This window comes from Hemitrygon akajei, chromosome 4, assembly GCF_048418815.1.
Source record: "Hemitrygon akajei chromosome 4, sHemAka1.3, whole genome shotgun sequence".
In the NCBI taxonomy this organism is placed as follows: Eukaryota; Metazoa; Chordata; class Chondrichthyes; order Myliobatiformes; family Dasyatidae; genus Hemitrygon; species Hemitrygon akajei.
Window position 1 is genome coordinate 50148948 of NC_133127.1, and position 14268 is coordinate 50163215.

The window sequence follows — 14268 nt, forward strand, 5'->3', positions numbered from 1 at the left end:
ATAATCTGCAATGTGGAAGCAATTTCATTTTAACAAAAAACCTCCTAGTGTTGAGCTGCAAGTTTCAAGTGAAGGTTGGGGCAGTGCCAAAGTCTCCCAAAAAGATGGATTACATTCCACCACACTTAAAGCTCTGTGCTCTTCCAAGCTGGAACCCCCAATGGGAATTTTACCAAGCAGACATGACTAGATTGGTTTTGGAAGTGACAGCAAAAGATGACACCAGCAGTTCTAACTGGCATTCTATAGGTCTTAAGAAGTCTTGTGGACAGGTGCAGCTAAATGCAGAAAAAGGCACATGGCAGTCAATTTCATTTCATTACACCAATAAGGAACAGCACAATGATTAAATCTCACTTTACTTCCCCCACCCCTATGACATTTTAAATAATTTTATTGAATTGTAGGCAGCTCAAATAGCACTTTAATTACAATGTGCTTGAGGATTGATGTTCGAATGCAGCAATGTAAACCTTTAATCATGGCTACAAACTGACAGCAAATTAACAGTGAAAAAATAGTATGCCATCAACATCGAAATTTGTTTTGACCTTTTAAGATTTTAATTTTTAAAAAAATCCCTCCCCCCACTGGCACAGTCTGACAGCAAACTAAATACCCTTGACTAAAGATTTACAAGCAATTTCATTCATACTAGTTTGTAAATTTTACCTTAATGTCAAAAGATGCATTTAAATCATTTTTATTGCCTATCTCCTTAAACATAAAATTTATCTGTTTATGAGCAAATGAAGACTATAATTCAATCCATTTTCAAAGCAGTAAGCGCACAGTATCACAATAAAATGTAATACAATTCACTGCAAACGCAGATTAGTTTTATGAAGATTATGGAATTATTTTAATAACCCTGATATAAAAGGCACAAATCGTGTCATGAGCCTGGATATGCTATTTCTTACTTCTCTGTTAGAACAGCTCTAGTCGTCTCTTAAATTTGAGCCATATTGTGCAAGTAACATTGGTGATAGCACAAAGAACAAACGTAACCACACACAGAAATGCAACAGGCTGCAGAGCGTAGTGGAGTCTACTTGGTCCATCATGGGCACTGACCTTCCCATCACTGACAGTAACTACCTCAAGAAAGCAGCCGTTATCAGCAAGGATCCCCACCATCAGGTTAAGCCTTCTTTTCCTGGCTACCATAGGGCAAGATGCCCAAAGTCCCCCATCACAAGTTCAGGAAAACGACTTCTCTACAACCATCAGGTTCTTGAATCAATAGGAATAATTCTAATCCTACTTCAGCAACAGGACGCTAGCTAAACATTAATGGAAGCTCTGGAATTCCTTCCCTAAATCAACACCATTCTGCACTGTGCTTTCTGAAAGCAACTTATCTTTTTTGACTTTTTCCTCTGGATACCTCTGGATTTCCCAATATGTTTTAGAGCTAACAGCTCACTGTACTGGTATTATTCACTGTAAGATGCTCAACAGCAGATGTCAGTTATTATACAGGATTGTCCTAGTAATTGAAAATGAGTTCAGTCATTAGATAAGTTGCTTTTAAGTAAGGGATGAATATTGATCTTTCCATATACTGTACGTGTGGTTCACTAGGTTAATTTGCCACTGTTAAATGCCTCTGGTGTGTACATGCATGATAGAACCAGGGTGAGGGACAGGGTGTGATGGAACTTAGGGTAGAGTAAAATTGGACTCACAGAATCAATCAAAACAGGAAGCTGAGAATTGGCATTAATTAGGTGGGCGGGCTGAATGGCCTGTTTCCATGTCCCTTTACCAAGATGGTGGCGTAGTAAGCTGCTGGACAAAGACAAACCATTGTTCTCAGAGATAAGGTGTGATCGGTGGGTGGGGGGGGGGGGGGGGAGAGACAATGTATCCCTTCTCAATTATATGTTGTTACATCTTAAATCATGTGTGGCCTTAAAAGGCCAAGCTAATGATCAAAGATGTTCCAGCATGGTTGATAGCTTCTGCTTTAACCATGGAAACAAGGTGAAATCTTCAGAAGAGAGAAGGTCTGCAGTAAGAAAGGCAGATGTGATCCCTGCTGTATATCCCTAAGACATGAGATGATCTATATTCTTTTCCAGTGAAATCTCTACAGAGCATTATTCCTCACACCCACCCAAAATGGGAGTCCATCAGACTCCAATACAACTAAATGAGGATTAAGAGGAGGAAAGGGAGGAAAGGTATCAAAGATTACAGGACACCCACATTTTGAGTTTCTACATTACAAGTTTCAGTGGGCGATTTTCATTGAACCCTTATACACTAACCTGCTCAAATCTATGGAAGCTAATCTGTCCTGTGATGCACAAAGTTCTCCAAACTTCTTCCTTCCAACAAAGGGTGGCATGGTAGCGGAGTTGGGCAGCACAGTGGCTAGTATAATGCTTTATAGCACCGGAGATTTGCATTCAATTCCCACTGCTGCCTGTAATGGGTCTGTACATTCCTCCCATGACTATGTGGGTTTCTTCTGGGTGCCCTGGTTTCCTCCCTCGTTCCAAAGACGTATGGTTTGGTAAGGATTAGTAAGTTGTGGGCACGCTTTGTTGGTGTCTGAAGACAGACTGCCCCAACACATCCTCAGACTGTATTGGTCAATGACGCAAATGGTGCATTTCACTGTACGCATCGATGCCCACGTGAAAAATACAATAAAACTGAGCAACACACATGAAATGCTGGAGGAACAGTGCAGGCCAGGCAGCATTTATGGAAAAGAGTAAACAGCTGACGCTTCAGGGCAAGACCCTACATCACAGTCATGGGTTCCTCTAGCATTCAGTGTGTGTTGCTTGAATTTCCAGCATCTGCAGATTTTCTCATGATGGAAAAGCTGATTTTTCATTCTTTCCTTCAGCAAGACCCCCTCCACCCATGCCAACACAGACCTTGTGCCAAACCTATTCTGGTGGATCCTCACAACTCGTCCTCTGCTACATCAAAGACTGTGTTGGTACTGCCTTCTCCACTATGGCAGAACTCATCAACTTCATAACCTTGCCACCAACTTCCACCCTGCCCTTAAAATTACCTGGACCATTTCTGACATTTCATTTCCTTTCCTAGAGATCCATGTCTCCACCTCACAAGATTGGCATCTCCTACAAACACACGGCCTCCCACAGCTACCTTCTCTTCTTCAGCTCTGTCACTTGTAAAGTTGCCATTTCTGGTTCCCAATTTCCACTGTATTTGCTCTCAAAATGAGGCCTTTTTCTTTACAACTAAAATATCCTCTTTCTTCCCCTTGGCTAAAGGTGGTGCTCTAACAGATATTCTGCTAGCTTCCACACCACAGCTCTGACACCACCCCTCTACCTTTTGTCCTTAACTTTGAACCCACCAGACACAAAATCCAGCACTTCAACCTCCACCTCCTCCATTATCCACTCCATTTCTACAAGGACCACTCTGAATGACTCCCTGGTCTCCCCCCTCACCCCTCCCCATCTCCCAGCACTCTTCCCTGCATCCAGAGGTTATAACACCTACCCCATCATCTCCTCCTCCGGTCACCACCAGTCATTCGATGTGAAGCCGAGGTTCACTTACACCTCTTCTTACCTGTTCTACCATAGCCTGTGCTTATGAGATGGCATCCTTTACACCAGAGGAGTCAAGCACAGATTAGACAACAACTTTGTGGGGCATACATGCACTCTGCCTGCAACTAACATTTCAAGTGTCTGGTTGCATGCCATTTTAACTCTCCTTCATGATACCACTCCCAGCTCTGAAATATCTGTCGTCAGCCTTCTCCATGATAACAACGAGGCTAAGCATAAATTGGAAGAACAATATCTTGTATTCTGCATGGCTTGCTTAAAACCAAGTGAAATGAACATTGATTTTTTCAGTTTCAGGTAATCTACACCCCAGATGTTCTCCTCCAAACCAAATTTGCCTCTCCACGTAGTTTTCTCTCCCTTAGTTCTTCCCTGGCATCTCCTCCACCAACCTGGTTCCATCTATCCATCATCTGCTCTCCATCTGGTTTCACTTATTCTACCCCCGCTACATATTTCAACATACCGACTATCTTCCCTGTGTTGCCTCTCAATTCTGATGCAGTCTAAGTCAGAAACATCAGTATATACCTTTTGCCTCCAGAGAATATGATTGATCTACTGAAGTCTTCCAGAAATTTTGATTTTGTTCTAGATTCAAGCATCGACAAACTTGTTTATCTTCAAATTACTTACTTAATGAATTTTTCAAAGTACATTGCTTATTAATGTCCCTAATTGCTCTTCAGAAGAAATGGTGAGTCACCTTCTTAGTTAGACTATGACAAGTCTTGGTGAAGGAACTCTCACAGTCCTTTTGGGGACAATGATCCTGGATTAGACCCAGTGATGATGAAAACATGACAATGTATTTCAAAGTCAGGATCAAATGCAATTAGTAGGTGAACCCACATGCTGATGTCTCAGCTATCCGCTGCCCTTGTCCTTTCGACCAAAAGCATGTCCGTATGATGCCTGCTGTTCCTTGTTTAGTTGAATAAAGAAGCTGCTTTGTATCCAACAGTACCTTTCTCCAGTGACTCAATTCACACAACAGCACCCTCTGGTCCTAGATTCACCTGCTATAGGAAGCATCCTCTTCACATCCACTCTATGTAGGCTTTTCAATATTTAATAGGTTTTAATGAGATCCTCCCTCATTCTTCTAAACTCCAGAGAATACAGGCCCAAAGCCATCAAACGTTCTTCTGATAACTGATAAGACAAACTGGCAGGATCAATTTTTCATATGTTAACCCCTTTCACTCCTAGAATCATTCTCATGAACCTCCTCTAGACAGTCTCTGATGCCAACATACCTTTTCTTAGTTAAGGGGTCCAAAACTGCTCACAATATTTCAAGTGTGGTCTGACCAATGATTTATAAAGCCTCAGCATTACATCCTTGCTTTTCTATTCTAGTCATCTTGATATAAGTGCTAACATTGCATTTGCCTTATTTACCATTAATTCAACCTGCAAGTTAAACTTTAAGAGATCCTGCATAAGAACACCCAAGTCCCTTTGAACAACTGATTTTTAAATTTTCTTTTCTTTTAGAAAATAGTCTGCGCCTTCCTTCTTTCTACCAAAATGCATGACTATACACTTCTTGACTATATTCCATCTGCCACTTCTTTGCCCATCCGCTCAATTTCAAATTAATCCCTTCTGCCTGTATATTTTCCATATATCACTCTATCTCCCTGCATTTCAGTGTTTCTATCTAAAAGCTTCTTGAATATCAATATTGTAGCTGCTTCGACCACTGTTCCCAGTGGTACATTCTAGATACCTACCGCTCCCTGTGTTAAAGAAAACTTGATTTCATCTTTGATGTAAAGATGCATTTCACTGTATATTTCTATGTATAGGTGACAAATAAAGCTACTCTCTCTTTTCAATTTCTTTATCACTCTCACCTTAAATCTATGTCTTCTAGTTTTGACATTTCCAACCTGGAAAGAAAGATTCTAGCTGTCTACCCTATTTATTGCCTCTCGTAATTTTAGAAATTTCTGCCAGGTCATTACTCAGCTTCCAATACTTAAAGGAAAGCAACCCAAGTTTTGTCTAACTTTTCTTTATAACTCATAGCCTCTAATCCAGGCAGCATCATGGTAAATCTTTTCTAAACCCTGTCCAAATCCTGCACATCCTTCCTGTAATGGGGAGACAAGAAATGCACACAATATGCTAAGTGTGGCCTAATCTAAGTTTTATGCAACTGATAAGACAAAATGGCAGGATCAATTTTCCAGATTGTGCCCTATCAGCATTTGACAGCCAATTTTTTAAAAAATGATCATAACTGAGTATTGCAGAAATTCTGCAATTGCTGCAGAAATTCAAGTCATGGACAAACATTATCATGAGCAAACACATACACAGTGTATAAATGCCATGAAAATTTGTTTCATTTACAGCAGCAGTACAATACATTATCACCATAAATTACAAACTTGTGAAAAGAGCAGAAGCTCAGCATAACACATACAAAATGCTGTAGGAACTTAGCAGGTCAGGTAGCCTCTATGGAAAGGGGTAAATAGTCAATATTTTGGGCCAAGAATCTTCCAAATTCAAAGTAAATTTATTATATTGGACAACAAATTTTTTAAAAGTGCTGCTTCCTCAGAATTTTTTTTTGTTTATCATAGACTGCTTGAAGCTGAACACAAAAATCATTTCAGACTACTTGTATCTCGTAGGAATTTGGAGACACAAGAAATTAACTTTTATTGAATATAATGGGTTTAATTGCATAATGGTGCTGACACTTTGCGAGACCTCAACTAAGCTAAAAATGCTTCGGTGATGATTTTCATTTGTACTCAGTGTCTGAGGCTTCTCACTAAAGTGTCAAACATTGTTGGATTCTAGTTGCTCTAATATCATTTCTCCATGACTGCAATGTCCCGGTGAAACTTTTCACCATGCTCGTCACTGACTGTGCCAAGATTTGCAGGGAAGTCGTCTAAATGGGAATGCAGTAAATGAATCTTTAGTGACGTGGTGCATTTCATGGCTTTGTATGACTGAAGCATGTTTTCAATCAACTGCACGTAGTTTGGTGCTCCAAAATTTAATCATCCTTGATGCCTCCCATGCGATTTTCTCTGATCCACTATAAGTTCATTGAATTGCTTGTTATTGATAACCTGTTTAATTTGTGGACCATCAAAAATTCCTTCCTTAATTTTGGCATCAGTTATTCTGACCTGAATTATGAATTGAACTAACAAATATAGGCAAATTTTAAAAGATGGTGCATGATGGGGAAATTTCATGGTAATTTTCATGATCAGCAGTGCAAAATCCATAAGATACACTCAAAAATATTCAGGAAGCAAAATCTTTGTGTCACCATATACAACCCTGAGCTTCACTTTCTTGCGGTCATATACTGCATTTCCAAGAAGTACGATAAAATCAATGATATACTGCACGCAACAGGATAGACAAACAACCAACGTGCAGAAAACAACTAATTATGTAAATACAAAGAAAAAATGCAACAATAATAAATAAGCAATAAATACTGAGAACATTAGATGAAGAAAGTGAATCCATAGATTGTGGAAACAGTTCACTGTTGGGATGAGTGGAGTTTCCCCTCTGGTCAAGGTTGAGGGGTAATAAGTGTTCCTGAACCTGGTGATGTAACTCCAGAGGCTCCAGTACCTTCTTCCTGTTGGCAGCAGTGAGAAGAGTGCATGACCTGGATGGTGGGATGCTGGGCGTCCTTGACGATGGATGCTGCTTACCTACAACAGCGCTCTATGTAGATGTGTTCAATGGTGGGGAGGGCTTTACCCATGCTGGACTGGGCCATATCCACTATTTTTTATAGGATTTTCCGTTCAAGGGCATTGGTATTTCTCTACCAGGCGGTGATGCGGCCAATCAATATACTCTCTAGCACACATCTATATAAGTTTGTCCAAGTTTAACCCGCCATGCCTAATGGTCACAAATTGCCAAGGAAGTAGAGGTGCTGCCATGCTTTCTTCATGTAACCCCTGGGTCGCCCCAGGCATCGCTCAAACTCGTTCTCGTCTAGGGGGAGCAGCCTTCGGCCCCGCCAAACTGGGTAATCAGCTGGTGTGGATGCTGTGTGATGTCCCCGCCTCGCCCAAAAAACAGACAGTACACTTTATGTGATTAAATGAGCACAATTTATAAAGATTACTATAACTAAGCGATTACTAACGATACAGTATATATGAATATGAGAAAAAAAAGAAAAGGCGCCAAACTTATCAAAGTCCAAACCACTTCGTGCACAACCGTTGGAGCTCAATTACTGAAGTCTTCGGGCATTCGATCCCCTCTGAACTCCTCGACCCGCCTCCTGGGACCACCCACGGTGGTCGACCAGACGCTCCACACTCCTCTGTCTCCGTCTCCTCTCCTCACCGAAAACCTTGGGCCGGGGACCCCCGCTCGGGGTCCGTTCCATCGCCCAGCTTCCAGCATCCCGTCCTCTCTCTCTCACTCCATCGCGCCGACTCCCCAAAATCCCCGCCAACAATCAGTTTACAGTCCCAAACAAGCTTCCAGCACTTATCATAACAAAGACGCCAGCATTCCTACTTTTAACAAAGGCGCCAGCATTCCTACTTTTAATAAAACAAAGACGCCATTTTGATTACATACACAGTAACAAAGGAAAAGAAGAAACCCCCTTTACACTCATAATGGCATTTATGTGTTGGACCCACGACATCCTCTGAAATTACAATACCAAGGAATTTATAATTGCTGACTGCCTCCACCTCTGATTTCCGCAATGAGGAACGGCTCGTGGGCCTCTGGTTTCCTCCTGTTAAAATCAAAAATCAGCTCCTTGGTCTTGCTGACATTGAGTGAGAGATTGCTGTTGTGGCTCTAGTCCATCAGATTTTCAATATCCCTCCTATTTGCTTATTTGTTACTACCTTTGATTCAGCCTACGATAGCGTGTCATCAGCACGGAGTTTCAACATAGAATTGGAGCTGTGCTTAGCCTCACAGTCGTAAGTAAAATGTGAGCAGAGCAGAAGGGGTGGGCAAAAATTACCTTAAATTTAGAAAAATCAATGCTCATGCTCATCTCAGTCTGACTTTCCAATCATTCATCACAAAACATGTTGAATTGCATCAAAACTTATTTCAATCCTTGACGAAACACGCATTGAACTGATATGACTGGTGGTGTATTTTTGCACAACAGTTTGTGCACTTATTATCTGTCATGTGGTTTCTATAAGCAATATAAACAAGAATGGAAGTCCAGCATTGCAATGGTGCTGTTCACACTGAAATGAAAGCTCGCCCAACCAACTGAAGAGATTATAAGCCCCATATATTGGAGTTAGTGGAGGAAGCACTCAACACCTCTAACAGCTTCTCCTAATATCCCCAGTCCTGAGATCAAGCTGGAATCCACACAATACAAGAAAACAATGACAGGTTTGTTGCTTGAATCAGCCACCAGATTGGGTGAACTTGCTACTAAATAATCTTTCCATTTTTTAAGTTTGAAAATTAAACATGGAAAGAGGTTTGCTAGTGTTGGAACTTACTTTGCCTCAACACTGGGGGTGGATCAGTCATAGAAACATCAAGAGAACAGATTGCATATAATAATTAGTCTGAGATTGCATGGTGTGTCATTCACAGAATGTGCATCAGGCAAACAGATGCAACAAGAACATCCAGTCCTAGCACCACCTGTAATAAAGCAATGTTTCAGAAGACAAACAAGGCCCCAGTGTGTCACTTTGCTTTCAAAGCTACCTCACGCTGATAACAAGGCACCGATATCCAGGAGATACCTCCAGCACTCCATTTACCAAGAAATTCTTCAGGAATTTCCACAATTATTGATATTTAGTACATTTTCTACACCTATCCAAACTGACCGAGACAACAATAGTCCAATGTAACTCATCCATGAAGCACATAGGGGTAGAAATACTCTTGAGCTGCCATCTCCAACTCACTTGCACTTTGTTTCTTATATTCTGCTTTTGACCACGCTGAACTCTCTAGATTTTTGTAATCAGTCTTGTACTTGCCCTGATGAAATCCTGCTGAAGTAGGATGGATGTTAGTCACATCTGCACTCAAGTTCTTGGTTTTTCTATTTACACAGAGAGCCTAGGATACCCTAAGGCTAAAGTTAATACTTCGGTGAAAGTGAGAACTTAAAAGTATCCATATAGTTGCTAGTTCCACTCCCAATTAACGGTAGAAAATGAGATTATATACAGATCTTCAGATATTAGTGATGTCACGTGGTAAGTAATCATAAGGAACAAAAGTTCTGCCATCAAAATTTTGAACGAACAAACCCATGAACACTGCCTTCTTATTTGTTCTCTTTTTCCATGCTTACTTTTTAAGATATTTCCTATTGTAACTTATAGTATTTTCTGCTGCCAAAAACAACACATTTGATGAGATCTGCCAGTAATAATAAACCTGATTCTAGAAGTTCAGGAATAATCTCCTATAGGTTTTCTTCAACAATTGCTACTCATGTATATTCAATGATATCTAAAAGCAGGAACCTTCTCAAATGCAGTTGACTCAAGTAATTCCAATATGTTTTGCTTTTATTTCAATAATATTAATTTCCACTCCTAATATCAAATTCCATTATGCTTTTAAACTGGCATACTACTTATTAATCATTTTGACAGCAGGTGTTTTGTACATCTGCTACTCTCCAGGGAAGGGAAAACTCAAGCCTTGCTCATTTGTTCTCAGTCATTAGCTACCATATGACATCACATGCATCACTAATATCCAAACATTTGAATTTTCAAATCACTTCATTTCCTGCGATTACTTGAGAGCAGAATTAGCAACTACAACTTATGTTGGATCTTAACTTACCACTTTCACATAAGTATTCTCAGAAGGGCTAACACAGAGCCAGAGGAGACACGTTAAAAATAACCCAAAAGTCTTGTCAAATTGGTGGGCTTCAAGCAAAGGAACAGATGTGAAGGAGTTAAAAATGTGAGTTCCAAACTAGTTGTGTGTTGTGTGTAGCCTCCAATTCAGGGAACAATCAATGCTTGCAGGGCCAGAACTGAAGTTCAAACATGTGTATTTCCATTGAAGAGATTTCAGCAATGGGGAAGCCCAAGCCATTTCTGTGATGGTAGGTGGTGATTAAGGAGTATTTGTAAAACTTACAGTTGTCCTATTATTGGACTAGAAGCAAAAGTGGGTCAGAAAACACAAGGGTGACTGGTCATTGGTATCTGGAATTGGGATATAGCAGAAGGGTACCAGAACAATTCCATGTTGAAGCCAAGAAGCCAGCCAGGTGAAAGCAGGTTGCTCACCACTCTCTGTGGTAAAAATACACACAAGTATTGATGGATTGGACAGGTCCGTGTTCCCATGCAGAAGAGCATGGGGCAAAATATTAAACTAAGTGCAAATTGCTCATTCTCTGGAAGTTACATTGACACTGGAGTTTAGGAGTAACACAAGTACAGACAGCATCTCTAATAGACCAGAAATAATATCAGCATCAGAATTAACATCACCAGCATATCATGAAATTTAACTTAACAGCAGTAGTACAATGAAATACATGATAAATACAGAGAAAAAAGAGTTACAGTAAGTGTATATATCTCTATTAAATAGTTGTTAAAATAAGTAGTGCAAAATAACAGAAATAAATAAGTAGTGAGGTAGTGTTCATGGGTTCAATGTCCATTTAGAAATCGGAAGGCAGAGGGGAAGAAGCTGTTCCTGAATTGCTGAGTGTGTGCCTTCAGGCTTCTGTACCCCCTTCCTGACGGTAACAGAGTGAAGGGGGCATACCCTGACTGGTAAGGATACTTAATGATGAACACCACCTTCCTGAGGCACCGCTCCTTGAAGATGCCTTGGATACTATGGAGGCTGGTACCCATGATGGAGCTGTCTAATTTTTATAAGTCTCTGCAACTTATTTTGATGTCATGTAGTAGACACCTCTCCCCATAACAGACAGAGATGCAGCCAATCAGAATGCTCTCCGTGGTGCATTTGTAGAAGTTGTTGGATGTTTTAGGTGACAAACTGAACCTCCTCAAACTCCGAATGAAATACATCCACCATCTTGCTGTCTTTCTAGCTGCATCAATATGCTGCATCCAGGTTAGGTCCTCAGAGATACTGACACCCGGAAACTTCAAATTGCTCACTCTCTCCACTTCTCATCCCTCTATGAAAATTGGTTTGTGTTCCCTCGTCTTACCCTTCCTGAAGTCCACAATCAGCTCTTTGGTCTTGTTGACGTTGAGTGCCAGTTTGCTGTTGTAACACCACAATTGGTATATCTCGCTCCTGTATCCCCTTTGTCACCACCTGAAATTCTGCCTCCAATGGTTTGTATCATCAGCAAATCTATAGATGCTGTTTGAGCCATGCTTAGCCACACAGTCATGGGTGGAGAGAGGGCAGAGTAATGTGCTAAGCACACATCCCTGTACAGCACCATTGTTAATTGTCAGTGAGAGAGAGATACAGAGACCCAGGTTTTGTAGTTTTTCGATCAGAACTGTAGGAAGGATTGTGTTAAATTCTGAATTAGTCAATAAACAGCATCCTGATGTTAGTAAAAAACATGAAATGCTGGCAGAACTCAGCAGGCCAGACAGCATCTATGGGAGGAGGTAATAACGACGTTTTGGGCTGAAACCCTTCATCAGGAAACCAAAATGTCGTTATTACCTCCTCCCATAGATGCTGTCTGGCCTGCTGAGTTCTGCCAGCATTTCATGTTTTTTTATTTATTTCCAGCATCTGCAGATTCACTCGTGTTATCCTGATGTTAGTATTTGTACTGTCCAGGTGGCCCAAGGTTGCATGGAGAGCCACTGAGATCATGCCTGCTGTAGACCTATTGTAGGTACGGAGAGATTGCAGTGGGTCCTGGTCCTTCCTGAGACAGATGTTGATTCTAGCCATGACTAAACTCTCAAAGCACTTCATCAACATAATTGTGAATGCTACTGGACGATAGTCATTGAGGCCGCTCACGCTGCTCTTCTTGGGCACTGGCATTATTGTTGCCCTTTTGAAGTAGGTGGGAACTTCTGACTGTAGCAATGAGAGATTGAAAATGTCTTTGAATACCCCTGCCAGTTGGTTGGCACAGGCTTTCAGACTGCCTTGTGAGGGTTCACCCGCCTGAAAGGTAGCCTGGCGCTGGCCTCCAAGATAGAGATCACAGGGTTATCCGATACCTCATTCTTATGGATACCTTATGGTAAAGATGCCTCATCCAGTTACATGCCCAAAACACTTTGATAACAGGACTACAGTGGTAAATACATTGGTGCTAAAAGTTTGTTAAATCTTTTGTAGAAGGCATTACCCCAGAGGTTCATGTACTTTTTCCAACAAATACATGTAATAATGTATCATTTTTCCAAACAAGTAAATGAACAAGTATAATGCTTTTTGTGTTACTTATTTAATTGGGTTCTCTTTATCTAGTTTTAGGACTTAAGTGAAGATCCAATCACATTTTAGTTCATATTTATGCAGAAACAGAGAAAATTCTACAGGGTTTACAAACTTTTTAGCACCACTGTAATAAGCCTATATGTTGGACTCATTAACCACTGACATAAACACAAGTTCTAAGCCCACCACGGCAGCAAGGAAAACTCAAATTATTAAAGATTCCTGTCTCCATAAAGGGAAACTGAGAATACCAGATTATCACATAAACCAAGCTGGTTCAATAATGTCCTTCAAGGAATGAAAACCTGTCCTCCTTACCCTAACTCGCATCTACTTCACTTCAGACCCATCAATGAGGTTGAATCTGATCTAAATTTTCAATTCAGAAGCAATTACAGACAATAAACAGCAGCACTGCAGCAATGTCCGCAAGTAAACAAGTGATTGCAAAAATACAGATGCGTACACAATGGGACAATCAGCCGTCACAGCATACTGTCCCCGCCCTCAAACAACATCCTTGTGCTTTCACCACTTCCTTTAGATTACAAGTGGATACCTATTCAGTCCATTTCAATTCTATACCACAAACAGATCCACATCCAATACCTTTAATAGCTCTTTTGGGAAGTCTTTTCCTCCATTCAATCCATCCAAATTGTTAATGAAGTCTTGGCAGGTCATCTTCTTTCCAATATTCTGAAACGTTGAAAGAATTGCAAAGATTAGCACATGTTGCACTTGCCAAGAAAGTCAGAAAACAACAAAACCAAATCTCTCTGGGATGTTCCCAATATGGAGAGCACCCTGCCCAGATATAAAACTGATGTTTTCAGAACTAGCATCAATCACCAGAGTCATGGGATTGGTTCTTTGCTCCATGTTTGATTTATACAGAAGTAAAATATACACCTGAAATGAAACAGACTATCAAAATACCCTAATGGGTACCATGACAACCTTCCACAATGAGAGGAAGAAGAGGGCACTGCAAATATGCCTCTTACTCCCAGGGCAGTAAATGTGTCATCCTCTGCATCTGTTTTCCAAGTAGAAGGAAGGGTTAGTGAGTATTCTGGAGCTACATGTATGTAGCAGATACTAATTCAAACAAGAACCGGGCTTCAGTTCTTATTGTAAATAAATTCAAGAAGCTTGATATGCTAGAGTCAAACGTTAAGACAATGGATTTGTGTCAAACCAGGTAACATGCCTAAATTATTTGTACCATTGTGACTTTAGTGCAATCTGGCAGACCAGACAGATGTTGTCACTTTGCATAACACAG

At 40.6% G+C, this 14268-nt stretch overlaps 1 protein-coding gene and 1 long non-coding RNA gene across 11 annotated transcripts in view; one reads left to right on the forward strand and one right to left on the reverse strand.

The window, feature by feature from the left end:
• psd3l (pleckstrin and Sec7 domain containing 3, like) overlaps window positions 1–14268 on the reverse strand; it is a 502996-nt gene that overhangs the window by 117450 nt on the left and 371278 nt on the right. For all 10 annotated transcript variants that reach the window (XM_073042543.1, XM_073042544.1, XM_073042547.1 and 7 more), the window contains one exon: window positions 13590–13679. In XM_073042543.1, coding sequence (XP_072898644.1) covers window positions 13590–13679 — 90 coding nt within the window. The remainder of the gene's footprint in view (window positions 1–13589; window positions 13680–14268) is intronic.
• Window positions 1–14268, forward strand: part of LOC140726323 (uncharacterized) — a 52332-nt gene that overhangs the window by 28227 nt on the left and 9837 nt on the right. The gene's annotated exons all lie outside the window — the stretch shown is intronic.